Source organism: Patagioenas fasciata, chromosome 11 (assembly GCF_037038585.1).
Source record: "Patagioenas fasciata isolate bPatFas1 chromosome 11, bPatFas1.hap1, whole genome shotgun sequence".
NCBI classification, from domain to species: Eukaryota; Metazoa; Chordata; class Aves; order Columbiformes; family Columbidae; genus Patagioenas; species Patagioenas fasciata.
Window position 1 is genome coordinate 18,886,070 of NC_092530.1, and position 25,266 is coordinate 18,911,335.

Below are 25,266 nucleotides of genomic sequence, written 5' to 3' on the forward strand. Positions count from 1 at the left end.
CTGCTATGGAGGGAGAATAGTCAGAGGTCTCTTGTACATAGGCTGCTTTCAGTTTCAGATGCTTTGACACTAATACACAGCAAACAACATCTTGCTTAATATATTTGCCCCAGAAAAGTAAAAAAGATGTCTTGCCCCTGTGGCTCTCCTGGAACCTGATGCCCAAAAGGGACAGTGAGGCCACTGTGCAACTCTCCTCCATTGCAGATAAGACCTGTCCTGTATGTTCAGCTCTCCAGAGACTAGTAGAAAGGTTTCCTGATCCTCCGTTATTTTCCAATTTAAAATCATTATCTCTTCCCCTCTAATTTGCAACAAATTTCCTTTCGGCAAAAGCATACCCTGGCTAAACAGAAATCCATTCAGATCTCACAGCAAGAAGCCACGGTATAATTACACAAACCAGAACTGCTGGAAAACTGCATCCCTCACTATAACCTGAAAACATGAAGCTGTAACAGTGTGCGAAAATCTTACACTTGTGGGATAGTACCAGTACCATCAGGGTGAGGGTATTTTCCAGGCTGCTTTAACCAGCAGCCAAATAAAAGGTTTGTAGGGGAGTGAAGGCTGGTGAAATGCTACAGGGAACCGTTTCACCCCAGAAATCCAAGTGTTTCCTTACAGAACAGCGTCATTAGGCAACCCTAAGTAAGATCAAAAGCAAAATTATTTATTTTTATACAAATTTTAATAAAATAAGTTAAAATCCTAACTATATCAACTCCAGTCTTCAGAACAGTAGGATATGGCTTCCAAGCTCTCAGAGCTGGTGAACTTGCTTCCTTGTCAGCGGGTAAACAGCAGCACCAGCTCACAATGAACAGTATGAGGAAACATGTCAAAAGGTATAACCAACGTGGGGGTAAATGGCTCTCCTGCCAGCTTCTTCCGTGGGTCAGGTGGGCAGCACAGCCTGTGGAAAGCAAAGAGAGCATCAGAAGCCTTCCCACCATTATCAGTAGCACAGTAACACAGAGGATGCGCTAAGGCAGTATCAGGTGTTTGGCCAATATCCCTCAGAGTCTGCAGCTGGCAGTGACTGAGATCTGGAACCATCACTACTGAATCCCAAACCAGCTCTGAAAACCCCATGGACAAGCTGAAGAGTCAGTGGCAGGTTTAAAGCTCCATTTCTCACCAGCTATGCCTGCTGAAAGACACTTAATATCCTCAGGAAATAATCCTCAGTTCTGCAGTACCTTCATTGGTTACCTGCAGACAGATATATCACCTTTAAATGGGCCTGCCCCAGATAAAGAAGTAGATTCATGATTAACAGTGAGCAGGTGACTAATCCCCTTGGCTTTGCTTCATTAGCTCGGGGCCTTCCTGCAGGTAACCTGGTGGACTCCGTATTCCACCTCCAGACGTGCTGTTTTGTTGGGGAGGGATGCACAATGATATTGTAGCATGCTTGCATTATTTGGTGTTCCTTACTGATGCACTAAAGCATCCTGCTGGAATGTAAAACTCAAAAAATACCTGTTACCTTAAGCGAGCAAGTGCAACTTGCAGGTAAACCCAAAGTAAGCAAGAACTTAAATCACTTCTGACCACACACTGACTCATCCTGGATCGCACCTGCAGAACTCACCCAGTGAAATTCAGTCGCAACAAAAACCTTCCTAAGCCAAGGTCAGATATTTACATCCTTCCCTGGACATAATAGCGTCTGTCACTAAGATCAGTGGAATGGAAGAGAGGAAGGTGCTCACTCAAGAAAGTTCCTCATGGCTTCACCTTCTGGCTTGCAGGAGATGTAGAGCAGCCTTCGGATGGACTTGCAGTTTCGGATGGCTCGCACGACTCTGTAATCTGCAAAAACAGACATCGTGCTTTCCCACTGACCCACCACCACCATGCACTCTCCAGAAGGAATCATTGCATAGCAAGCATCACAGAACTGCACTGAACTGTCTAAAATACAGGGAAAAAATAATATACACATTTTGCCATGTCCTGTGTCAGATGCAGGCTCTTAGAAGGCCAAGGACATGACCCACACTGCTAACAGCTCAGCCAATTTGGCAGGGTGGAGCAGTGGGAGAAATCTTTCTGCTTCCCAGGGGGATGAAGGATGAGAGAAATATTGTTACGTAATTAAGCAGAGGCACATAAAATCTTCCACACACACTTGTGAGACATCTGGGTACCAGGACCAGTCTGGGACTTTGCAGTACACACTGGAGTAAGTACAGTGGAGATCATTAAGACATTTAGAGGGCTGGAGCACGGCATGCACAGGGAGAGTGTGAGGTCTGGGGTTATTCAGTCTGGGGAAGAGAAGGTGAGCAGGGATCCATTTTCTATCTTCAGGGGCCTCAGGGGGATTACAGAGAAGATGGAGCTAGAATCTTCTCAGAGGGGCAGGAGAAGAGGATGAGAGGCGACAGATGCACTGCAGCAAGGGGAAATTCTCATTAAATATACTAGGGAAAAACATTTTCAAGAGGATATCCACCCTTGGACATATTCAGACCTCAGTTGGCCTTTATAGCCCTGTGCAATGCTATAAAACTCTGAAGTTGTCCTTGCTTTAATTGAGAGACCTCCAGAGGGTCCTTCTCTCCTAAATAATTCTGTGAGCCTATGAAAGATGGAAAAAAGACTAGAGCTGTCTGCTTTAAGCAGAAAGCATGATAAGGGCACTGAAAACAGCAGACTCTATGGGACTTTAGGTGCTGTCAGCAACAAGGTAAGAAACTAGTGACTAAGCAAGCAGAGGGTTTGGAGCCAGTATAACAGGTCTCGGAGAACTTGTTCAAAATTCTCTGTTTTCAAGATGAAAATAAATAGCATATTCTCTCACGAAGCCCAGCCCGAGATGGGTTCACCACAGCAACAAGGGGTTGGGGACTCTCCCACGATGACAGGAGTTGTGGTAACACGGCCTCTGCTTTTCCTCCGTGAAACTCACAGTTGGAAATTCCTGTGAAGCAAAAAGCAACCACATGGACTGAGCAGTGCCAGTCTCCTCAGACATTAACGTAGAACATGAAGTACTGCCCTTTGCTGCCTAGAGGTAACCTGTTAGGATCCCTCTGCTCACTTCTGCTCTTTTGCTCCCAATTTTTCAGCACTTAGTTTGAAACTTTCTGCCACAGCAAGTTTGAACTCACCGTTGAATGCTGCATTCCACCTGGCATCCTCAATTGCCTTTGCCACCACCTCAATACCGATAACCTTGGACACTTGGTGAGCCAGAGAGAGACCAATTGTGCCTGGAAACAAGGGATACAAAAATACTCCACACATCCATGCTGAAGAAACAAGCCTTTAGATAGAGAGGATCACTTTGGGGACACACCTGGGGAGCCAGGTTCACGCAGCCACTGCTCACCTGTTCCACAGCAGATGTCAAGGAGGACGGTGTCCCCACCAGCCTGGATCAGCTCCCCGACCGCCTGGTACAGAACTTCTGCTCCATCCGTGTTTACTTGGAAAAAGGCATCTGGAGAGATGCGAAACTTCAGGCCGAGCACTTCTTCAAAGATGTGCGGTTCTCCGTGAAGGAGCTGGAAGGGGGACTGCTCATGGGAGCAGCGTGTCATGGTGCTAGCGGAGCACACAAAAAAAAGCTCTTAGAAGGCCACAGAGAAGCAGCTGACGTCCTTTTCCATTCCTGGGTGCTCATGGGCAGGGAAGGATGGTTTTCCCCCCACCAACTTTTATTTCATGTGAGCCTTTCAAAGGGATCAAAGAATTTTTATTCTTTTTAAGGGATCTGTAATTTGCACAGCCTAGAATTCATTAAAAGGATCAAAATTACTTTGCAGAAGGCAGCAGTCCTAGGGTCTATTCCCCATTTTCACTGCTAATGTGATTTACTGTCTTGGGAAAGACACTATAGGTTGCTTTAGTTTCCCAGGCTCATAACTCCCATGAAGTAGAGCCATAGTCTATTCAAGTATTTCAGGTCTACAAAAACAAAAGATGTGGCCATTTTAAAACCATGTCTGCAAGAGGCATCCAAACATCTGTCATTCTCTTCAAGCACTCCCTGAACAGGTAGAATTTGGATTTTATCAAAGATGGGGGGGGAAAAGGAGCTGGCTTGGTTTCCACTCTTTCCCTCCATCAGGACATATACCTCTCTTGGAAATAAAGTGAAGTCAAGGCACAGACTCTTCCAGGTCCACAGGTGAAGAACTCCTTAAGCAATGCTTTCTGCATAGCCAGTGCCTCCTGTCAAGAGTGAGAAAGGAAAACCTGGCTGTTTGGGTAATGAAACACCTCAGCCAGACACCTGATGGGCCTCTTGCCAGGGGCTCTGTCCCGCACATACTCACCTGGCCCAGATCCTGGGGGTGGAAGGTGACGATAGCCATGGTGTGGCCACGGCTGGTGGTGCGCACCACGAGCTCCCGCCAGTGTCCGCCTTCGTGGAAGAGGAGGCAGGAGTCCAGGGGGGAGCAACGGATGAAGTCCTCATAGCACTGAGCAGAGGGGAAATGGCACTCGTAGGACAGTGGAGACAACCGCCCTGGTCTCAGCATAACTCTGTGCACCCCAAATGACTGGCACTTCCACCAGCACCACCTGCTTTTTCTGTTTGATTTCAATACACTGAGTGAAAGCTCTTTCCAAGTTCTTGGAAGACAAGACATTTTAATGTCAATTTGTGATTCTTATGTATTTCAACAGATTGGCAGGAATTCATTGTCACTTGATTAAATTCATTTATTAGGACAGTTTAGAGGGCTGCAACATTAATATGCAAGTTTAAAAAAAATATTTATCCATCCACCAGAGCCAGGCCTGAATCTTTTCGGAACATGAAAATGGACTTGAAAACCCAGCATAACTAAAATTACAATGTTCTCCCAAGTAAGAGTTATAGCAGTCCCTCTATCCTCTATTTCACAGTACAAGGACAGACCTATTTATTTACCTGGGCTACTTGTTTATGTTTTGACGGTATGTTCTCCATGTGGTTGGCTTTCACACAGACAATATTTCTTGCTGAAGAGAGACAGACAAATATTTACTTGTATTGTTTCAGGGCATGTAAACCTCTGTAGGAACTGACATAATAAACTTTCCCCTGAATTCTCCCATTGTACAAAACAAAACCAAACCAAAATAAATGGTATCTAAGTGCCCTACTAAATCCTGTGATACTCTGCGTACCCACAGCCTGCAGGATCTGCCAGAATTCCCTCTGCCAGTGACAACTGTCACTAACTGCCATGAAGAAGCTGGAGCTCGAAGGCATTAAAAAATGTCCTCTAGCAACTCCCGAAGGAGCCTCTGCACTGTTCTTAAACTAAGGGAGCCAGAGGAGAGCAAATTGGTTTTCTAACTGCAGGATAATGGTGTGGGCTTCCAGCAGCAAAGCAATTGAGGTTGCCTGGAAGACAGCATTCCCACATCAGTTTAAATGCTAAAGTTTGCTGTCAGAGGTCAAATGCATCCACGGAATTATTTTTCTCAATGAGAAAAGTACACAGTGACCACCCCAGCGCCTCTTGCTATGGACGTTGAGAAGCAAAACCTAGTATTGACAGCGTGAACAAGTTCACCATTGAGCAGCTTGCAAGGGGCACGCAGCTCACATCCGTTGCACAAAACCAAGCTGCTTCATGCATCCCAAACACTCCAACCTCACTCTGCTGCCTATGGACATGTGCACCCCTACATGCTCTCCCTGCTCAGCACAGGCTCCTGGAGCATGCCAAAAACATGTAAATACCATAATTAAGAATAACTAAGCTAAATCCTGGAGGGGCTGCTACCACAGCTGTCATCCTTACTGCTGTATTTAGCTAACTAGAGAAGCCAGTGTTTTTTAAGAAGCTAATGAACTGAGGTTTTAAAACTGCCACCCTGGACTTGGTGGTGTTTCTGTTGGCAGTGCCCAGGATTCAGGCTTCTGACTCAGGTCAGGCTGTCACAGCAGAGCCTTGCCCCAGCCCAGCTCACGCCAGCAGTTTCTACCCAGCTCCTTGTCCTGCACTGACCTCTGCCAGTTCCCACATACAGCCCCACGGTTTTGGGGTTCCCATCTGGTCCTCGGTTCACAGAGAAAGTAGATTTGTTTCGGTAGCCAGTAATGACAGGCTGAGGGAGAAAAGAAGGAAAAATAAAGCCTTGGATTAAAAGTAATGGAGAAATGCCAAACCCAGCCTGGTTGTTCTGGTGGTAACATGGGAAGATATAGAAGAACATGCAAAACACAGGAACAGAACTTGTGCGTGAGACCCCCAGTACTTCCCCTTGGGAAGGAGAAATGGCTCTCTGTGGCAGAGTGGTAACAGGTTTATCAGGGAAGGCTTGGGGACAAGAAAGGGCTCCTGAACACTGGGCTTGTCTCACTCTGCAGTAGTTACAGACTGCACAGCAGAAGCTAGCAAGGATTGCCACAGCTAGCAATCCCCACCAGAAGACTCTTTGAGAGTTGAGTGAGAGATTGTTAGTGGCTCAGAGGAGACAGTGTTCCCATGGGATCCTCACCGAAGGCACTACAGGCTGGAGAGGACAGCAGAGTCCGTCAGGTTGCTGCACATCTATGCCCAGCTCCTTAAGACGAGATGCCAGTGTCTGCAAAATCTTCCTCTGGCTTTCATATTTCACCTGCAGAAGAGTCCTAAGCCAGAAACACTCTCACACAACCACACAATGGTGGGCAGCAATTCATCACCCACCTCTGGGAAGGCCAACAGGAGGGAATACTGCAAGTGGGATATAGACCCAGAGGAATCCTGCATTTCTCATCACTGCAGCCACTTGGAGCAATGGGGAGAGAGAGGAATCGTGTGTCTGTGGTGCCCAAGTGCTGGCCTGGAGTGCTTGGTCCAAGCTGAAGCCTCAGTGAACCAGGTGACCCACACTGGACACGATCACTGTGCAAGAGCCCATCCTCTGTGCTGTTGGTGATCACACCCACCACCCATACGGAACCCCCCAGTTCTATCCTTCACAATAACTGAAGAATTAAATCAGCAGTAAATAGGGTCTGAAGAGTTTATAGCATTAAGTGACTAAGATGATAGGGGCTATTGCTCAAGAGGAATACAAGGAACAGTGGGGGCAATATGACAGAGAAAAGTCCAAGTAAACACATCTTACCTGCAGCTGCTCTTGATAGGGAAGTCTCCATAGTGGAGTCACCGCATTTGCTAACCTGTAAAGCACAACATCATGGTAACAGCCAGAGCTGCTCATCTTCTGATACTTATGGCATAACATCCCTGCCAGCTGCTTCCAGGGCAGGACCGTTCTGGTAGAAGTTCTGCAGCAGGGCTGGCTGTGAACATACAAACTCTCTTTTCATGGCACCCTCCTGGTGCAGAATACTTGCAGCTGGAAGAGGGACCCAGGAACCACAATTACCAGCCCTCCAGAGGACAGCCTGAGCCTTTGGCAGAAGATTGACCCGAGATGCCCAGGTGTCCTGGGTAACACAGTTGTCCTTCTGATCCTCCTTTAGAGGACAGGAACAGCATTTCCCCTGCACAGGGACCCAGAGCGGCCCTGCCGAGCCCTGGGTGAGGTCTGACTCCAGGCTGGTAAAACCAGGGGAATGAGTATTCAAATGTTACCGGGGTCAGACCAGAAAAAAAACGCAAAGTGTATGTAGAGAAGGCTGGGAGCGTAGGCAGAAGAGATCATGTTGTAGCTTCAGCTGTACTCTTTTGCTTTCTGCCAGTGAATCAGAGGCTTTGGCCATCCCTTGGTGCTCTGAAGACAGCCTGAGTCCCATCTCCCCAGAGTCTTCCCCTAAAACAACAAGATGCTGCTCTCATCACTTGATGCATCCATTCTACATCATCTCCCTACTCACATTTCCAGCCACTACTACCTCTATTTTTGCTAATGCTGTACAAGATTAAACCCACCACAGCGAAACACAGTTTGTGTGTAGCAGGTAGGGAACTAGAGGCTGCCCACTCTTACTGATCCAGGCACCCATGCAGTGGCAGTTTAGAGATAAACCTCAGAACTTAACATTACTGTATATGAGGCAGGGTGAGCAAGAACTAAACACATAAAAGCTGATTAAAAAAAATAAATTAAAAAGAGTAAGGGGTGAGATGGATATGATCCAAACTATCATAACTGTCCATCAACTACCGACTCATTGAACCCATGGAGAATCTCACCCCATAGCTGGATAAGCTCCTGTTATTGCTTACTGGGATTATTGGAGCTGCTTCCAAAGCACCCAGCACCAACTACTTTCAGGCACAGAACTGCAATCAAATGGACTATTAGTTTTTACTTGCCAGTATGGCAACTGCTCTGCTCCCAATCCTTTCCCCTTAGACCTTTTCATTGGTCTTTTCCATTATTCCTGTCCCCAGGCCAAGCTCCAGGGAAGCCAGCTGAGTCCTGGCTCTTCTATTCTCACTGGCGAGAGCTGTGTGGAGATCAAATCCCCAACCCGCTGCTCTAACCACTACAGGTGCCCAGTACTTTGGAAGAGCGCTCGGTCAGTTTGGAAGAGCCATACCTCTCCTCCCAGGATGAACCTGGCAGGCTGCAGCCCTTCCTGGGCTTTTTCTTCTCCTTCTGCTTGGCCGCTCTCTTCTCTGTCAGCAGGCTGTGGTCCCGACCAGGCAGGCTGCTCAGGAGAGCACTCAGAGGGCAGAGGTGCCGGCACGGTAGCCTCAATGCCCAGGACAGAGCCATGGTAGGAAGGAGAGCGGCTGCACTCCTGCAAGCAGCACAGCAAGCCCACCATCCGCCACCACGGCAGCTACACACCTGGAGGTGGGCCGAGAAAAACACCATATTCGTGGCGAGCTCCAGTCCAGAAAGTAAAACATTTACCTAAAAATAAACAAACAAAACCCCACCAAACACAGCCGATCTGACCCAGCGGGTGCATTTTCGCGTTGCCGAGCGCTGCCCGACAGTGCCTGCAGCGCACCCAGAGCCCCGGACGGGAGCTGCGGGGGAGGACAGGCAGCCCCAAGCGGCACCAAGTTCGTATCGTTGCCTGCTCGGCGTGTCCCGGCCCCCCCCCCGGAGCCCCCACCGCTCTGCTCACGAACACCTCGCTCCTCCCGCTCCCGGCCCACCGCCCCCGGGCTTTCGCCCCCCGGCGGCGGGACGCGGTGAGCTGAGCTGCGCCTCCGCCACCCTGCGCGCTGCTTACGGCTCAGCAGCCCCCGGGCCGGAGAGTTCCCCGCCGCGCTGCCAGGCGGCCGAGCTCGCTGCCGGGGCCAGCTCCCCCCACGGGCATTTCTCGGTGGCGAGTGCCGCCGCGCCTCTGGGGCCCGTCCTCACCTCTCGGCGCAGTGCCCTGCGCTTCCCGGCTCCGGCAATGGGCCGCACCCGCTCCCCTCGCCGTGCCCGGCACACGCCAGCCCCGGTACGGCCCGGGGCCGCCGCTCTTTGCGCATGCACAGCGGAACGGCATCCCGGGAGCGCCTCTCCGCGGGAATCGCTGCAGGGGATGCGGACAGGCTGTGAACCCACTCTACGGAACAGGGCAAGGAGCCTGCTGTTTACCCCCACCCGCGGCGGCAGCATCCGTGAATGTCACTGCAACTCGCCTCAAATGGTCTCTGCCCAGTTAGGCACCTGAAACAAAGAAGGCAGCGGCGGATGCGATCAGGCTCCCATCTGTTCTGTCCCAGGATTTAAGCGTCCTGAAGAACTCTGCAAAACAGCGGTCCTGTAGCTCCCGGGATTGCAGGAGAAGGAAACTGCCCCAAGACATCCACCCCACCTTGAATACGGTGTTCCGTTTGGGGCCCCTGTCGCGGAGGGACCCCAAAGTTTGTTTTAGGCGGACAACAAGGCCCAAAACAGGCTTTTATTCTGTCCGGGAAAGTCCGGGAAAACAACCAATTAGAAACGGGGTTTATAAAATCAGTTAATACTCCAATAACATAAAATACAGATTTGGGTATCAACTTGAGGAAATTATTGGGATACAGCAAATAAGAATAACGGAGATCCACAGTATGCATATACGTGGCTCACCAAAAACAACACCAGAGACGTCCCTGACTCCAGGAAAATACATGTGCTTATATTTAAGCATGGAATACACTCACTGGTCTAGTGAGGAAAACACCCACCCAAGTGGCAAGGAATTATTTAATACACTCGCTAATCTGGCAAGGAAATATCTAAGTTATCACTCACCCACACACGGAGATGAAGCAGTCCCATTTTTCTTTCGGGAGGTTACCTTAGACGGCGTCCCAGTCCCAGGAGGGCTCTCGGTGGCAGCATTTGCCCCGTGCTCCAAGAGGACCACACACAAAAGAGTAGCCTCGGCAGGACCTCGTTTTATAGTCTTGCCAGATCTGGCTGTGGGCAGTCTAGAAGCTTCGCGGCTTCTCTGCACCCTCCTACTGTGGCTCGCGCACCCCCTCCTCTTTCCTAATGACTTTGGCCTGGGTCTCACAATCAGAGCCATTAACTTGCCCCATTGCAGGAGAGGGGGGAGGTGTTAGGGAAGAGAGGGGGTGTGCACACATGTAGCTGCCACATCAGTTCTCAGCGGAGAGGGAAGTGGGGGGGAGAGTATACTGCCACAGCCCCTCAGAAGGATGTTGAGGAATGAGAGATTGCAGAGAAGGCAACAAAGCTGGTGAGGGGCCTGGAGCACAAATGTGATGAGGAGTGGTTGAGGGACCTGGGGCGGCTGTTCAGCCTGGAGAACAGGAAGCTGGGGGGAGACCTTATCACTGTCTACAACTGCCTGAAAGGAGGTTGTAGCATGGAGGGTGTTGGTCTCTTCTCCCAAGTAGCAAGTGATAGGACAAGAGGAAATGGCCTCAGGTTGTGCCAGGGGAGGTTCGCATTGGATATTAGGAAAAAATTATTCCCGGAAAGGGTTGTCAGGCATTGGAACATGCTGTCCAGGGCAGCGGTGGAGTCACCATCCCTGGAGGGGTTTAGAAGGCGTTTAGATGAGGTTCTGAGGGATATGGTTAGTGCCAGAGCTAGGTTACAGTTGGACTCCATGATCTTAAGGGTCTCTTTTAACCAAAGTGATTCTGTGATTCTATGAGTCTATGTGGGTGAACTCTTCTCCTTTGTACCCGGCTGCTGTTGGCTTCACCCGACAGCGCCTGCTGCCCCGCGGCGGGGCCGGGGCCTCCCAGCCGCGGGGGGGAGCTGCGCTGCCAAGACCCGCCCCGTGTCTGGGGCGGTCCCGCCCCGCACAGCCACGCCCTGCAATGGGCGGGGCACCGCCGAGACCACGGATCTGTTTGCAATCACCTCGTCCGCGTGACCGCGGCGCAGGCGCCGATTGGCCGGCGGCGCGCAGGGCGGCGCGCAGCGCAGAGCGATGCTGGCGGCGGCGGGCGGCAGCTCCGGCCCCGGCGGGGCGGGCGGCTCCGGGCCGGGCCTCGACGGGGACTTCTTGTCGCGGTACCGGCTGGTGTCGGCCAAGCTGCGGCGGCGGTTCCTGCGGAAGCCGAACGTGGCGGAGGCGGCGGAGCAGTTCGCGGCGCTGGCGCGGGAGCTGCGCGCTCAGGAGAGCCTGCCCTACGCGGCCTGGTGCCAGCTGGCCGTGGCGCGCTGCGCCCAGAGCCTCTTCAACGGACCCGCCGAGGCGGCCGCCCTGGCCGAGGCGGCGCGGCTGTTCCTGCGGCAAGAGCGGGACCTGCGGCAGCGCCTGGGGCTGCGCGGCGGCTTCGGCGAGCACGTGGCCGCGGCGCAGAGCTGCGGCGCCTTCGCCGCCCGCCTGCACCTGGAGCGGGGGCAGCCGGCGCTGGCTGCTGGGCTGTGCCTGGAGCTGGCGGCGGCGCTGCGCGACACGGGCCAGCCCGCCCGCGCCGCCGCGCCCCTGCAGCGGGCAGCCGAGCTGCTGGCGGCGGCGCGGCTGCCGCTGGAGGCGCTGCGCTGCCTGGCCGAGCGCGCCTCCTGCCTGCTGCTGGGCCGCGACTACGCCGGGGCGCTGGCGGCGCTAACGCGGGCGCAGGCGCTGGCCGGGGCCGGGCTGGGTGGCGCTGGAGGCGCCGGGGCCGCGCCCGGCGGCGCCTTCTTGGACGTACTGGCGCGGTGCGAGGTGTCGCGGGTCCTCCTGCTGCTCCTGCTGCAGCCGCCGCCCGCCAAGCTGCTGCCCGAGCACGCCCGGACGCTGGAGCAGTACTGCTGGGAGGCGGCGGAGGGCGGCGAGGGGCCGGGGCCCGGAGGCGGCCCCGGGGCGGGCGGCGGGCTGCCGCCAGCGGCGAGCTACCTACCGGCCGAGCTGTTCCTGCTGCTGCAGTCTGCCGTGCTGGCGTGCCAGGAGAAGGACGCGGAGGCGCTGAAGGCGCTGCAGGCCGAGCTCTGGCCGCTGCTCAGCGCCGAGCAGAACCACCTGCTGCATCTGGTGCTGCAGGAGATGGTCAGCCCTGCCGGGCAGGGCCTCTGAGCGCCGCCGCCTGCACTGACGGGCCTCGGCGGGCTCCTGCGGGGCGGCAGGGCTGGGCTGGGACTTGTTACGTGAAGCACTCTGTGTACCAGCGCACCTGTCAGCTCCTTATTTATTTTTACTACATATTCTGTGACAGGAAAGCAATAATTGGTGAGCGAATATGTTCAGCTACTCATTTCTTGTGTGTCTTAGTAAACTATTCACAATACATTCAAAGTTGTCAAGCTTGAAAAATTCCTTCATGTTGTTGGCCTATGACGTGGCCAGCCTAACTAGCTGAACATTATTGGGTATGTGCCGGTGTGTATGGTCAGGCTAGGTGGTGTCACGGTAAAACACATGGAGGGATGACAGCAGTTGTTAACCAGATTGAGTAAACAGGGGCAGTTCCAGGAAAACGGGGCAGTAAAAAGGATATTGTGAGTTCTTGTCTCACATGGTGGAAGTTTTCTGAGGCAAAAGCCAAACAGGACATTGGAGAACAACCATGAGCATACTGCCCATTCCAAAGACTGCAAATTGATTAAGTTCATGTGCCTCCTGTGACTGGATTTAAGTCCCTACTAGGAATTGTGGACCAAGCCTGATGATGGGTAGAAGCTTTCCCCACCAGCAAAGCTGATACTGCAGGAGTGGCCAAAGCACTTTTGCAGGAAATCATTCCCAACAAATTTGGGCCGTGAATGGCAGGTCTGTATGCTGTGTTACTAACTTTGCTGTAAGGGTTGCAAAAAAGCACAACTGGATTCACCGTTCCCATCGTAAACGACGGCCGAGCCCCCAGCGCGCCGCTACCGGCGGCCGAGGAAGGAACGGCCGCTTGTAGCCGCCTGTTCCCCCCGCAGCTCCCGGCCTGGGGCTCCGGCTGCTCTCAGCGAAGTGAAACGTACCGGTTGGGTCCGCCCCGTGTCTGGGAAGCGGGAGGGGGCGGGGCCGGTCTTGGGCGTGTCCCCAGGGGCGGGGCGGGCGGTGACCGTGGCCGCCGGTAGGGGGCAGCCCCGGCCCGCACCGCGCTGGGCGGGGAGCGCTCACGCGCCGCGCGGGACTTGTCGGGAAGGGGCGGTCCTTCCGGTCCCTGCGCGGCGGTGGCGGCAGCACGCGGCGCGGCCATGGCGGACGGGGACGGTGCGAGCGGCGGAAACCGCGGGGAACGCGGCCGGGCCCGCCGGGCGCGGGGGGGAACAGGCGGGAGGGGGCTTGGGGAGCACCGGCGGGAGGAGGCTTGGGGAGCACCGGCGGGAGGAGGCTTGGGGAGCACCGGCGGGAGGAGGCTTGGGGAGCACCGGCGGGAGGAGGCTTGGGGAGCACCGGCGGGAGGCGCCCGACCGGCAGGGAGACACCCGCGCGGGGCGCGGGGCCGCCGTGGCGCCACGTGGGGCAGGGTGGGCGGCGGGCCCAGCCTGGCGGGGTTCGGGCGTCCCCGCTCCGGCGCGGTGCGGCCGGTAGGGCCTCGGCGGGGATGCTTAGCGTGTCGCTCCTGCAGGTTCCATTGTGAAGAAGCGGCGGAAGAAGGATAAGCGGGAGCTGCCCGATGAGGACGTAGCGGTGAGTGCGGGGCTGCCCGGGGCCGGGCTCGGGGCGCCCGTGATACCGTAAAATCCGCAAATTAATAACCTCTTAAAAGCACGTTTTTGGGTTTTAAAAGGAGGTTTTCTTTATTCAGTACCGGCACCTGACAGAGGGTGTCCCTCCATATGTCTGCCGCCGACCAGTTGATCATACATGGTTTATATTGACAGAAAAAATTGCATATTTATTACTGTTTTTGACAACCATAAACATATTCTACGCCTATTGTAACACAAGTTATCTTTTAAGCAATGCTAAGCAACATTCGCAGGGCAAGGCTGGGGGTAGCGGTGCCGGAGATGTGGCCGCTCGGCAGGCAGAGGCCACGCTCCATGTGGGGCAGCAGAGCTGCCGTTTCATGGGCCGCATGGCAGCGGGCGGGAGCGCAGGCTGCTGGGTTCCCTCCTCTCATCTCATCCCGTGTAACCTCATTCGCCCGCAGGACATCCAGCACACGGAGAAATTTCTCATCAAGCCCGAGTCCCGGGTGGCCCAGTTGAACACGTCGCAGTGGCCCTTGCTGCTGAAGGTAGAGCCGTTATAGATACCTTGGGGGCCCGGCCCTGCTCCTCCTTCTCTCATTGCAGGCCTGTGGAGGCTGCAGCTTCTTCTGTGTGTAACCCTGCTGCTAAGAAACCACGTGTGACACTCAGAGCAGGGGCAAGGCCTTTACATGCAGAAATCTTGTTAGAAAGTTTATCTGGCAATATCACTTGCATGTCTGCTTTCCGAGTTTTTCATCTCTTGTAAAGACCCCACTAGATTTTTCTTGACCTATTAATTTTGGTCTGGCAGTGGCCTGTATAGAATTCTGAATTGTTTGTGCTGAGTTTATGAGGCACACTGGGTTTATTCTCCATTGTAAAGGTTGGTGTTCTCCTGTTTTCCCATCTCATTCAGTGCAGGGTTTCTGTTTTTCTCTTCCTGAATAAACGTGGTGGTTTTGTTGTCAGGTTGTTTTAATTTTGGAAGAGATCTTTCACTTAAATGTGAGAATCGGATGTTGTGTAACTTGGAAGATGTATTGGGGCAAAGTAACACTGAAACCAGGGTGAGCTTAAGAACACATATCTTTTGCTTGGCTTTTCTAGAACTTTGACAAGTTAAATGTGATGACAGCACACTACACACCTCTTCCTTCTGGTGCTAATCCGCTGAAGAGAGAGATTTCTGACTATGTTAGGTGAGTGCAATAAGGGCCAGAGTGGCTTATTTTTCTTTCACAGTTAATATCTTCAAGTTTCTGTTCTGGATTCCCCGTGTACCTTGCCACTAACCAGTAAATGTCTAAGTAAGACCTGTGGGTCACTTCCTTTAAAATTTCTTTTGTTCTGGGGTTGTGACTGGTCTGTGGACAGACATGGAAATACTTGAGGATTTTTTGGGGTCTAATGGAGAGTCCTTTGGCCTGCTAGGCTTTGAGACTGCGTGGAGTTTGTTCATAGCATTTGGTTTAAGTGCAGAGAAGTGATGAGCAGTCTGGGAAGAAGAGAATTATTTGACTGTGGAGTGTATCCCCTGCTGTGCACAGAGCAGCTCAGCATGTGCTCTCTGAGAGCAGCTGTGAGGCTCAGCTTCATTTGCTGTATAGAAACACATTTCTTTGCAGCCATAACAGATGTTTTTGTGCTCTTGCTGGGTTTGCCCTGATGCTTAGCACCTACTCTCTGTTTTCCTGCTCTGTAGGTCTGGCTTTATTAACCTCGACAAGCCTTCCAATCCATCTTCCCACGAGGTGGTTGCATGGATCCGACGCATCCTCCGGGTAGAGAAGACAGGACACAGTGGCACTCTGGATCCAAAGGTGACCGGGTGCCTCATTGTGTGCATTGAGAGGGCAACACGACTGGTCAAATCTCAGCAGAGTGCAGGTATGTTTGTTGCCTGGGACCATTTACAGTCAGTCACAGGGAGTCACTGTGGAGTTATTTAGGAGACAAAAGGGAGATTTCCAGGCTTTGAAGGGACTACCCTTGGTCTTCAGTGCCTTGAGCTTACAGATTGCTTATCCTTCTCACTCTAAACCAGTGACAGCACATCCATGCTCTCACAAGCTTTTTTTTAATTGCTTCTGTGGGGCTTGTGCTGTTCTAGGTCCATGAAACACTGAATTTATTTAAATAACTAAATTTACGGCCTCAGCTTCCACCAGTCCAGTGAAATAACACTTGGTTATCCTTCCACTAAATAAATTGTAAGCTACATTTATTTGTTCAGCAGCTCCATAATAAATGTCGCTGTGGTGGTTGTGAAAACTTTGGGGCTCTGTGGGTATGTGGCTGTGAAGCAGTGTGGACCTTGAGGTCAACATTAAATGCAAGTGGCCACTCCTGACTGCTCTTGTCGTTCTTTCAGGCAAAGAGTATGTGGGAATTGTTCGGCTGCACAATGCAATTGAAAGTGAGGCTCAGCTTGCCAGGGTAAGTCTGGGCATGTCTTAGCCACGCTGGCACTTAGCGTGCAAAGTGTTCAGCATCAGTGGGAGATGAGAGGGTAGGAGCAGAGCTCAGGTGCACTCTGTGTGAGGTGATGACACAGTTTATCCATTCTCTGAGTGCAGTGGTGCTGCCCTCCTGCAGCACCCCGATTCCTGTTCTAGGGTCTGGGTGTTGTGCAGCCTCCAGACACCCTGCAGTCTCCCAGTGTCCTGCTGGGAGCTGCTGTGGTGTGTGTGGGGCTGCCTGCAGGAGGGAAGTGGTGCTGGCAGGGTTGGAGCCCCTCTTTGAGGGGCTCTGTCCTCGCTGAGATGAGGGATGATGTCTGATCACATGCTGCTACCTGATGAAAACACCCAGCTGTGCTCACTGACAGCTGGTGTAGCATTTTGACCACATCACGGGTTCAGATTGGCTTTATTAAATATGACATCACAAATTATGATGAACCTTATGATTTCTCACTCATGGAAGTGGTTGTAGTTTCTGAAGTCTCCAAGGTGCTCCTGCATTAGGCCACAGGTGTGAGCTGTTATTTCTGCTTCTGCCCTCAGGCAATAGAAACTCTGACAGGCGCACTGTTTCAGCGACCACCCCTCATTGCTGCTGTCAAACGACAACTGAGAGTCAGAACCATCTATGAGAGCAAGCTGGTGGAATATGATCCTGAGAGGAGATTAGGTAAAGCAGAGCTTTCCTGCCTTCATATTAAACTGACAAAATTTCCTGTGTAATGGGCAGATTCCTATTCTTGGCTGATGTCTTAAGACATAAATCCTCACCGTCATCAAGCAGTAACTGCTTCATGCATTACGTTGGTGTGCTGAGAAGCAAATCAGATCTGGTTTTTGTACTGCTGTATCCTTCACTGAAGAGCCAAATGATGTCAATTAGATGGCATTAGCACTCGGTGCAAAGATGACCTTCATCTATCACCCCAGGCTGATGGCTCTCTGAAGGGTTGGACGTACAGCTTCTCTTGGAGGCAACTTCTAGATGTGGTTCATTTCTAGATATGTATTTAAATACTCTTCTTTCCTATGTTTCAGGTATCTTCTGGGTGAGCTGTGAAGCAGGCACATACATCCGAACACTCTGTGTTCACCTTGGTTTGCTGCTTGGTGTGGGAGGCCAGATGCAGGAGCTCCGCAGAGTGCGCTCAGGCATCCTGGGAGAGAAGGTAGTGGTAGCTCTAACTATAACCAGCAAATCTGAAATTGTCATAATTACAAGAGTTCCTTGGGGCTGAATTAGTTTTCCAGTGTCTGAAAATGTGGGAGCTCTTGCCATGAACAGTCTGTAACCAAAGTGTTGAGTTCAGTTCAGGGTGTTGTCCCTGTTCTGGTAATTAAGCTTTGGGACAGTGAGTGACTGGGAAGTGCACCATGGTGACTGAAAGTTTATTTCATGCTGCTTGTGTTTCTCAGTCTACAAAGCACACACGTGCCATGAGTTCGGGCGTGTGAGCTGCTGCGTAGCATTGTGACCGCTTTGTGTCAGGGCACAACGCAGGGAACTTGCTTCGTTGAAAAGAGTCTGGGAGATGTGGGCTTGTGTGACTTTGAACACCTGGACAGTCTGTCTTTTCATTTTGGTCATAGCTGAGTCCTGCTGCATGTCCAAACTCCAGAACCAGTTAATTTCCTTGCAAAGCAGGAGTATCAGAGTGCAGGTGCCTCCCCACCCATCTGTGCTCTTACCACAGCTCTAATCACTAGCAGTCATTTCTGAATTCCAGGTGTTAGGTGCTTACAACTGCTTCAGGAGTTTATTCCACATCACAGATTGAAGAGCTGGTTAATTTAGACTTCTCACTAATGTTTGTCAAGAAGTCCCAGGTTTTAACTTCAGTCATATTTCACAGTCTCCTGTGGACAGACCTTATGTCCAAGTGCTGTGTGAGATTAGGAAGGTTGATATCTGTGGCAGCACAAGTCAGACTGACCTCAAGCTGTTGATGGAAAGTGTTCTTGCCTCTCTTTGGTTGCTGTTTTGATGCTTCCGAGTTGGGCATCTGTTTTCTACACTCACTTCAGCACACTATTTTTTATTGAGCTTAGCTGATTTCTCTTGTGTGTTTGGAATTAGTGGCTGGTAGGAGAGTTTAGAAGAGTTGTGTTTCTGCAGGACAACATGGTGACTATGCATGATGTACTGGATGCACAGTGGCAGTACGACAACAACAAGGATGACAGCTACCTGCGAAGAGTTATCCTGCCGTTGGAGAAACTGCTGACTTCACACAAGCGAATAGTCATGAAAGACAGCGCGGTGAGTTCTGGGATAGTGCCAGTTGACAGCCAGGGACTGCAAAGTGTCCTCCTAACTTGGACAGTTAATTTAATAAATGGGGAATCAGGATGAACATGGTGTCCAGCACTGTCCTGATTGTGAGCTGTGTAGGACCTAGTGGCAGGGAAGCTGCTCTCCCTCATTTCAGGAGGATGCTGATGGTTTTGAGATCTGCCTCACGTCTTGTTTGCTGTGCTTTACTTATTTTTTCCAAAGTCCCCAAGTGTTATAGTAGATCATAAGAAATAGATACATAGGAATGTTATTGCTGAGACAGTAATGGGAAGCTAAAATAATGATTACAGGTACTTCTTACCTTGTTTTTATTCCCTAATAGTTTATGAGCCCTCCTGTTCCCCACATGTCCAGGTTAATGCCATTTGCTATGGAGCCAAGATTTTGCTGCCTGGTGTCCTGAGGTATGAAGATGGTATTGAGCTTAATCAGGAGATTGTTGTCATCACCACAAAAGGAGAAGCTATTTGCCTAGGTATGAAGCTTCTAGTTCTTCTTATGCCCAGCTAACTCCAGAAATAACAGACTGTGTTCCAGTAAACGCACAACAGAATCGCCACATGCAGAAGGTTTAAATAGTGCTTCCTGACGGGGACTGTGGTTAGTATGGCCCAAGGTCGCTGGTGTTGGGCAGGATGCTAAATAGCGCCCACATCAGTCCTTGGCAAGGTGTGAAGAGTTCCTCAGCCTGATTTCAGCTGCGTGATGCTCAGGTGGACTCTGTGTGTGAGGTGATGACGCAGTTTATCCATTCTCTGAGTGCAGTGGTGCTGCCCTCCTGCAGCACCCCGATTCCTGTTCTAGGGTCTGGGTGTTGTGCAGCCTCCAGACACCCTGCAGTCTCCCAGTGTCCTGCTGGGGGCTGCTGTGGTGTGTGTGGGGCTGCCTGCAGGAGGGAAGTGGTGCTGGCAGGGTTGGAGCCCCTCTTTGAGGGGCTCTGTCCTCGCTGAGATGAGGGATGATGTCTGATCACATGCTGCTACCTGGCATATCGTGCTTTCTGAGCAGATCAGTGTAAAAGCACTTCAGCAACTACCATCGTCTGTCAAGTGACTCCAAAGGGTGCTTTGTTCTAACCAGGGTCTTCAAAGAAGCCGTGTAGATGGCATGTGCTGACATTGTGCAGATTGTCATGGTGCTCAAGTGATGCATGGCATCAGGCTCCGTCCAGACCCGTGGGACTGAGTGACCTTGAAGGTCTAACACAGCCAAGCAGTTCCACTCTGTTGTTCGTACAGCCTGCAGTTGGGTCATCTTGGGAACCTGGCAAGAAAAACATAATTTATTGGTAGGATTAGTCTTCTCTAGCTTGGCTGTGTAAGGTTTTGGGAGGTGACGAAGAAGCAGTACTGCTGCTTTCTGTAGCAGTGTGGTTCCTTGAGCTGCCTGGAAGTGCTTCAGCTGCTGCTTGTGGAGTTCTTCTCCATCCAGTTGCGGCAGTGGTGCTGCTCTGAGAAATGGTTGGTCTTACTGTGTTCACTGATCCAGAACTAGTCTTCTGGTGTAAACTGGGGAGGCCTGTGGTTAATCTATCACTGACGCACTTGCTGCTTTGAGCAGGGCAGCGCTCTGAGACATTAGTCCAGAACTTATCTTCAGTGAGGTTTCGGGGTGAAATGGCACTTGCAGGGGGTGTTGCTCCTCTTTGTGTTGACAGAAGAACAGGCTGAACGCAGCAGGTTCCTGCATGGCTGTCACAGTTATGTTAAAGAGTTAATGAACTCTACTTCTGCAGCTATTGCCTTGATGACCACAGCAGTCATTTCTACCTGTGACCATGGCATTGTGGCGAAGATCAAGAGAGTGATCATGGAGAGAGACACATATCCTCGCAAATGGGGTCTTGGTCCCAAGGTGAGCGGTGTGGTGCTGCTGTCCGTGGGAGCCCAGCAGTTGGGATGTGGGACTGTGGGCCTCTTGGACAGAGCTGTGCCTCTGTCTTCTCCAGGGCCTCGCTGTAATTCTGCTGTGGTTTTCTGGAGCCACGATGGTGGTGCTTCTCAGTGCTGGAGCTGTGCCAGTCCGGTGCTGGTGGGAGCAAGGCTTTCCCTTGGAAGGCTTTCCCTTCCAGCAGCTCTACCTGTGGCCCAGGTGGCGCTGCCACTAGTGGGCAAGCGTGGGCTCCAGGTCTGTACAGCACCAGCCCTCCCTCTGGTAATGAGCCAAATGATGTGAAGTGGTTGGCATTAGCACTCTGTGCAAAGATGACCTTCATCTATCACCCCATACTGATGGCTCTGCAAGGGCTGGGCGAGGAGCTGCTTTTCCTTCTGGTGCAACTGCAACAGTGCCAAAGTGCAAACTGTCTTGTGAGACAGTTTATTGTGCTTGGAGGACAAGAGCAGTGGGAACACCCATTGTTGGGTTCCTGTCCTCTCTCAAGCATGTGATAGTTATGGAAATCAGCAGGTCAGCAGTAATAGATAAACTGTAGCCAGACTGGTGTTTCACTGTGGTGAGTGATGCAGCTCAGACTTGAAGCTCAGTGTCAAGTTGCTGTGGCTTATTCCATTCTTGTGGTTCAGGTGAAATGTAGGAAACTGGGGGGATGCATGCACATCTGTCTTGCAGCAAATGTGAGGTAATGCAGGCCAGGTTAAGAGCCTCAGAGTCTTTAGCAAAGCCCTGCATTTGCAGCTGCAGTGGTTCACCTGAAATGTGGCAAGTAATTAAGCTGGAGAAACCCAATCAAAGATCTGAGTTTCATGATGTGCAGAGTCATCTTACTCTGCTGCTGTTACTTTCCACACAAATTAGCCCTTATTTACTGATGAAGATGCCTTCTGTCTGAGACTTGTAGGCTGCTGTGCAGGGGATGTTTTGTGTGATTTGTTAGAAGGTCCTTGGAGAAATGTTAAATCAATAGTGCTGTAGTTGTTGGCTTGGCTTGTTCCTGGATTATCTCCTCTTAGGCTGAGTGGCTGAAGCCGTGGCCCCTGGAGCTGCAATCTGACTTGCTGCATGTTGTTTACAGGCCAGTCAAAAGAAGATGATGATCCAAAAGGGTCTGTTGGACAAGCACGGAAAGCCCAACGAGAAGACACCAGATTCCTGGAAGGAGGATTATGTGGATTACAGGTGGGTACAGGGTGTGTTGCTCCCACATGGTGGGCAAGGCAGAGCCCCATGCAGCAAGGGCAGGGCTGGGTGCTGCTCTTTCTGCTTGGATTGTGTTAAGCCTGGCCCAAGGCTGTTGGCTGTCTGGACCCATGGGGTGCAGTGGCTTTTCTTGCAGTCCCAGGGAATGTGCTGCTGCTGGGCAGCGCTGGAGGCAAAGGCCCTGAGCAGACAGTTATCCCTTTCTAGCCTGTGCTTGTGGTTTTAGAGGGAGTCAGTCTGCTAAATTAAATAGGGGGGACTTGCTGTTGCCCACCCCAGCCAGCCCTGGTGCAGGCTGCAGGTCTTCCCCACACCAGTCTCCCCACCTAGTGCCTGGTGCAGGTTACGGAGCCGTTGCAAGGGGAACAGGGCTTTGTACTTGTCCTGCTCAGCCTGGGGATCTTCTCTTGCAGGGATGCTTCCAAGAAAGAGGCAGCTGCCATTCCCCGAGCTGTTTCAGAGACGGAGCGGGCTCCAAAAGTGAGTATTAGTTCTTTCTGGCTGTAAGATTGGTTGGGCCCTGATGATGAATGGAAACGCACTGGTTCCTTTAGGGAGTTGTTATCAGGTGCTGGATTGTGTGCTGCTTTGGTTGGTTGTTTTACAAGGGAAGCTGTTTCATATTCTGGGAGCCTGGTGCCTAGTATGTGTTGTGGTTGCATGGCCCATGAGCTGGCTGGAGGGTGACCTGTTCAGGCCCTGACCTCTAGGTGTTTGTCTCTATGACGATGTACTTTGCGTGCGAGTCCTGTTGCACAGTGGGAGAATGAGGAGCTCTGACCTGTGGTGTACAAGCTGCAGCATCCAAGGAAACACAGGCTGAGAGAGTTGGGGTCGTTCAGCCTGGAGAAGAGAAGCTCCAGGGAGACTTTATTATAGCCTTTCATTACTTAAAAGGGGCTGATAAGAAAGATGGGCACAGACTTTTAGCAGGGCCTGTTGCGATAGGACAAGGGATGGTGGTTTTAAACTAAAGGAGAGGAGATTCAGGCCAGGCATGAGGATGAAATTGTTGCCCCTGAGAGTGGTGAGACCCTGGCCCAGGTTGCCCGAGAGGTGGTGGATGCCCCATCCCTGGAGACATCCCAGACCAGGCTGGACGGGGCTCTGAGCAACCTGAGCTGGTGAAGATGTCCCTGCTCATGGCAGGGGTGGCACTGGGTGAGCTTTGAAGGAGACTACTGACTGTTGCAGAAATGTCCATGCAAGAGTTGCGTTTGAAGTTCCCTAACTTGGGGCTTGTGCTGTGATGTAAAGATCTAAGTTGGGGCTTGTGCATGCCCTTGGCAAGGTGCAGCAGTGTTTCAAACTCTGGAGCACTGGGAGTACAGGAAACACTGAGAAATACGGGGTGCAATTCTGGCAGAAACAAGTCCTATACAGTGTATGCTTGAGTCTGTAGTTCACTCTCCCGTTCAAAGTATTGTTAACCATGAAGTTTGAATGATTTAGGCAAAGTAGTTGCAGTGGGCTTACAAACATCACTAGAGCTCCTTTGGAAGATGGTGTGTCTGATAATGTGTTCCCTTATCAGAGGAAGCGAGAGTCAGAGAGTGAAAGTGAGGAGGCTGTGACCCCACCATCCCCTGCTACTCCACCACCAGAGGAGCTGAGCAAAAAGGAAAAGAAAAAGAAGAAGAAAGAAAAGAAGGCCAAAGAGGCAGCAGAGAGTGGTGGAGAGCAAATAGAAGTGGTAAGTAACGGGGCTCTGCTGTGGTACTGTCCACACGTGGGAGAGATTGCTGTTTCTCCCTAGTATCTCCAGGATAAACACACCAGCATCTTACTGAGCACATCCCCAAAATGCCTGGCTCCCCACAGGCAGAGAAAGATGTCTGTACAGGTGCATTTGGAAACTGAACTGGTTCAGGGGGTGGGAGCTGGGGCAGGTGAGGCTTGCTGGGGTGGCTGTGCATGCAGTCAGGCAGGAATGGCGTGAGCAGTCACCTGTACCCCAGGGCAGTTGGTGGGTACATATGGGTAACACCTGTGTGCTGTCTGATTCCTTCCTGACCCCTCCAACCTCTTCACAGACCAGTGAGACCAGCACCAAGAAGAAGAAGAAGAAGAAACAAAAGGAGGTAGAAGAGAGCTCAGAGTAAGCGACTGGATCTGTCCAAAGCAGGCGACCTCATCAGTAGGGAAGGAGGAGTCTGAGGCCTTGAGAGAAAGAGGACTGGCTGCATGGCAGATGAGCGAACAAGTTCCAAGTTCCTTTTCTGCTGTGTGTATGAGTGAGCGGGTGTGTTTGCCCAGAACACACCTTGCTTAGGTACCCCTCCTCATCCTGTTTTAAGGGTTGCCAAAGGAGCGGAGTGTCTGACTGCCCCTACATCGGATTCTTCTCGAAAGCAGAACACCATAATGCCAGTAGAAGTGGTGTATCTTCAGGGAAGCTGTAGCTCCTGGCTCTTACTTGGTGTCTCTGTTTTCACCTCTAGAGGGAGGAATAACGTTTCTCCCTGCTCCTGTACTGCCTCTTTCTTCCTTTTCTTCCAAGGTTGGAGCTGTTACCTGACAGTTGCAGAATGTGGTGGTGGTTGGAGGACTGGCTTTGTCACAGCCCATCTGAGTGGATTCAAGTGGGGACAGTCATATTGGTTATTTGAAGGGCGCTGGTTTGTTTTAACCTGGCCATATGCTTGGTTTGACCCTCAGGTAGACAAGATCAAGTAGTCCACCCAGATATCCTTCAGTACTTTTTTGAAACTTATCATAAATGGATTAGAACATTAAATTGCTGCTTTTTGCTTTTTAGTGTGGGGACCTGCTTGTTAGTTGTCAGCTGATCCCCAGCCCCAGTGACCTCGTCAGTGCATACCTCTTGCTGGCTCTCTGCTCTTTTCTACCCAGCTGTTGGAATGGAACTGCAGTGCTTTCACTTGCCTTCCCTGGTTTTGATATCCCATGTGCTCTGAAGGCTACAAGCAGGGTTGCTGCTGGGTGGCAAAAGCAAACTGACCAGAAGGTGGCTGCCCTGTTTGCTTTTCTAAAGGGCTGTAAGGACTGGAGTCCTCAGGAGGAAAAGCTGGGCCAGAGGCAGCTCTGCAAGGGTCACTGGGTGTGGGGAGAAAGACTTGTCCTAATTTCCTTATCTGGGGTGGCCCACTGCGGGCAGGAGATCTCTCCTCTGTCACAGGGGTAGTGCTAAGCCAGGACTTCAGCTGTTTTTATTGGGGAAGGCTCCAGGCTGCTTTGTTCTGAGCTTCATCCCTGCATAGATTCTCTAACATTTGTCTTAGCCTCATGCATTGCTCATTGTAATTGTCTGACTTTTCTACCTTCCAATGCGAGATACATTCAGGCAGTGGGGCCAACTGCTGGTGGCTGTCAGAACCTGAGCAGAAAAAAAGTCCATTTTTATTTACTCTTTTTTTACATAAAAATAAAAGCCCTATTTTTGAATGGGTGATTTTCTTGCTCCTCCAGCTCCTCTAAGAGTTCAGTGGTCTGTTCATGGGGAGGGGAGGCAGATTAACATGTGCATGCTGCAGCTGAGCAGGAAATTGGCTGCCCCTTCTGCCC

The 25,266-nt window shown here is 51.5% G+C and overlaps 3 protein-coding genes and 5 non-coding genes across 13 annotated transcripts; 7 read left to right on the forward strand and 1 right to left on the reverse strand.

Moving 5' to 3' along the window:
* Positions 1-652: 652 nt before the first annotated feature.
* TRMT2B (tRNA methyltransferase 2 homolog B) lies at positions 653-10,280 on the reverse strand. 6 transcript variants are annotated; one of them, XM_071813509.1, is made up of 14 exons: positions 10,148-10,280; positions 9,504-9,609; positions 8,456-8,709; positions 7,072-7,126; positions 6,457-6,576; positions 5,964-6,063; positions 4,895-4,965; positions 4,293-4,439; positions 4,094-4,188; positions 3,344-3,558; positions 3,123-3,224; positions 2,813-2,932; positions 1,719-1,818; positions 653-916 (listed from the first exon to the last, which is right to left on the reverse strand). In XM_071813509.1, the coding sequence occupies exons 3-14, from the start codon at positions 8,632-8,634 to the stop codon at positions 790-792; spliced, it is 1,431 nt and encodes a 476-aa protein (XP_071669610.1). In that variant the 5' UTR covers positions 8,635-8,709; positions 9,504-9,609; positions 10,148-10,280; the 3' UTR covers positions 653-789. The 6 variants fall into 6 exon arrangements, with proteins under 6 accessions (XP_071669610.1, XP_071669611.1, XP_071669609.1 ...); XM_071813510.1 differs by having other exon boundaries at positions 9,504-9,531; positions 10,102-10,280; XM_071813508.1 differs by having other exon boundaries at positions 9,532-9,609; positions 10,102-10,280.
* Positions 10,281-11,223: 943 nt separating this feature from the next.
* LOC136106277 (40-kDa huntingtin-associated protein-like) lies at positions 11,224-12,547 on the forward strand. Its single transcript, XM_065846540.2, has one exon. The coding sequence runs from the start codon at positions 11,258-11,260 to the stop codon at positions 12,326-12,328; it is 1,071 nt and encodes a 356-aa protein (XP_065702612.1). The 5' UTR covers positions 11,224-11,257; the 3' UTR covers positions 12,329-12,547.
* Positions 12,548-13,336: 789 nt separating this feature from the next.
* Positions 13,337-25,146, forward strand: DKC1 (dyskerin pseudouridine synthase 1). Its single transcript, XM_065846251.2, has 15 exons — positions 13,337-13,456; positions 13,815-13,876; positions 14,343-14,429; positions 14,992-15,083; positions 15,587-15,771; positions 16,256-16,320; positions 16,890-17,016; positions 17,385-17,515; positions 18,463-18,606; positions 18,997-19,117; positions 20,378-20,496; positions 21,617-21,720; positions 22,155-22,221; positions 23,276-23,434; positions 23,775-25,146. The coding sequence occupies exons 1-15, from the start codon at positions 13,441-13,443 to the stop codon at positions 23,841-23,843; spliced, it is 1,548 nt and encodes a 515-aa protein (XP_065702323.1). The 5' UTR covers positions 13,337-13,440; the 3' UTR covers positions 23,844-25,146.
* On the forward strand, positions 16,422-16,668 carry LOC136106591 (small nucleolar RNA SNORD17). The gene has a single exon (XR_010652155.1). It is a non-coding gene; the product is annotated as a small nucleolar RNA SNORD17 (small nucleolar RNA).
* LOC136106593 (small nucleolar RNA SNORD83) lies at positions 17,211-17,286 on the forward strand. The gene has a single exon (XR_010652157.1). It is a non-coding gene; the product is annotated as a small nucleolar RNA SNORD83 (small nucleolar RNA).
* Positions 17,637-17,771, forward strand: LOC136106589 (small nucleolar RNA SNORA36 family). Its single transcript, XR_010652153.1, has one exon. It is a non-coding gene; the product is annotated as a small nucleolar RNA SNORA36 family (small nucleolar RNA).
* LOC136106590 (small nucleolar RNA SNORD17) lies at positions 19,369-19,615 on the forward strand. Its single transcript, XR_010652154.1, has one exon. It is a non-coding gene; the product is annotated as a small nucleolar RNA SNORD17 (small nucleolar RNA).
* On the forward strand, positions 20,804-20,879 carry LOC136106582 (small nucleolar RNA SNORD83). The gene has a single exon (XR_010652146.1). It is a non-coding gene; the product is annotated as a small nucleolar RNA SNORD83 (small nucleolar RNA).
* Positions 25,147-25,266: the final 120 nt, after the last annotated feature.

Coding starts and splice junctions, on each gene's coding strand:
- TRMT2B (XM_065846918.2), bottom strand. CDS start 9,480: ATGCTGCCGCCGCGGGTGGGGGTAAACAGCAGGCTCCTTGCCCTGTTC. Junction 4,189..4,292: donor ACCCCCAGGATCTGGGCCAG/GTGAGTATGTGC, acceptor CACTCTTGACAG/GAGGCACTGGCTATGCAGAA. Junction 3,559..4,093: donor TCACTTTATTTCCAAGAGAG/GTATATGTCCTG, acceptor GTGCTCCGCTAG/CACCATGACACGCTGCTCCC.
- DKC1 (XM_065846251.2), top strand. Junction 17,017..17,384: donor TGATCCTGAGAGGAGATTAG/GTAAAGCAGAGC, acceptor CCTATGTTTCAG/GTATCTTCTGGGTGAGCTGT. Junction 20,497..21,616: donor AATGGGGTCTTGGTCCCAAG/GTGAGCGGTGTG, acceptor TGTTGTTTACAG/GCCAGTCAAAAGAAGATGAT.
- LOC136106277 (XM_065846540.2), top strand. CDS start 11,258: ATGCTGGCGGCGGCGGGCGGCAGCTCCGGCCCCGGCGGGGCGGGCGGC.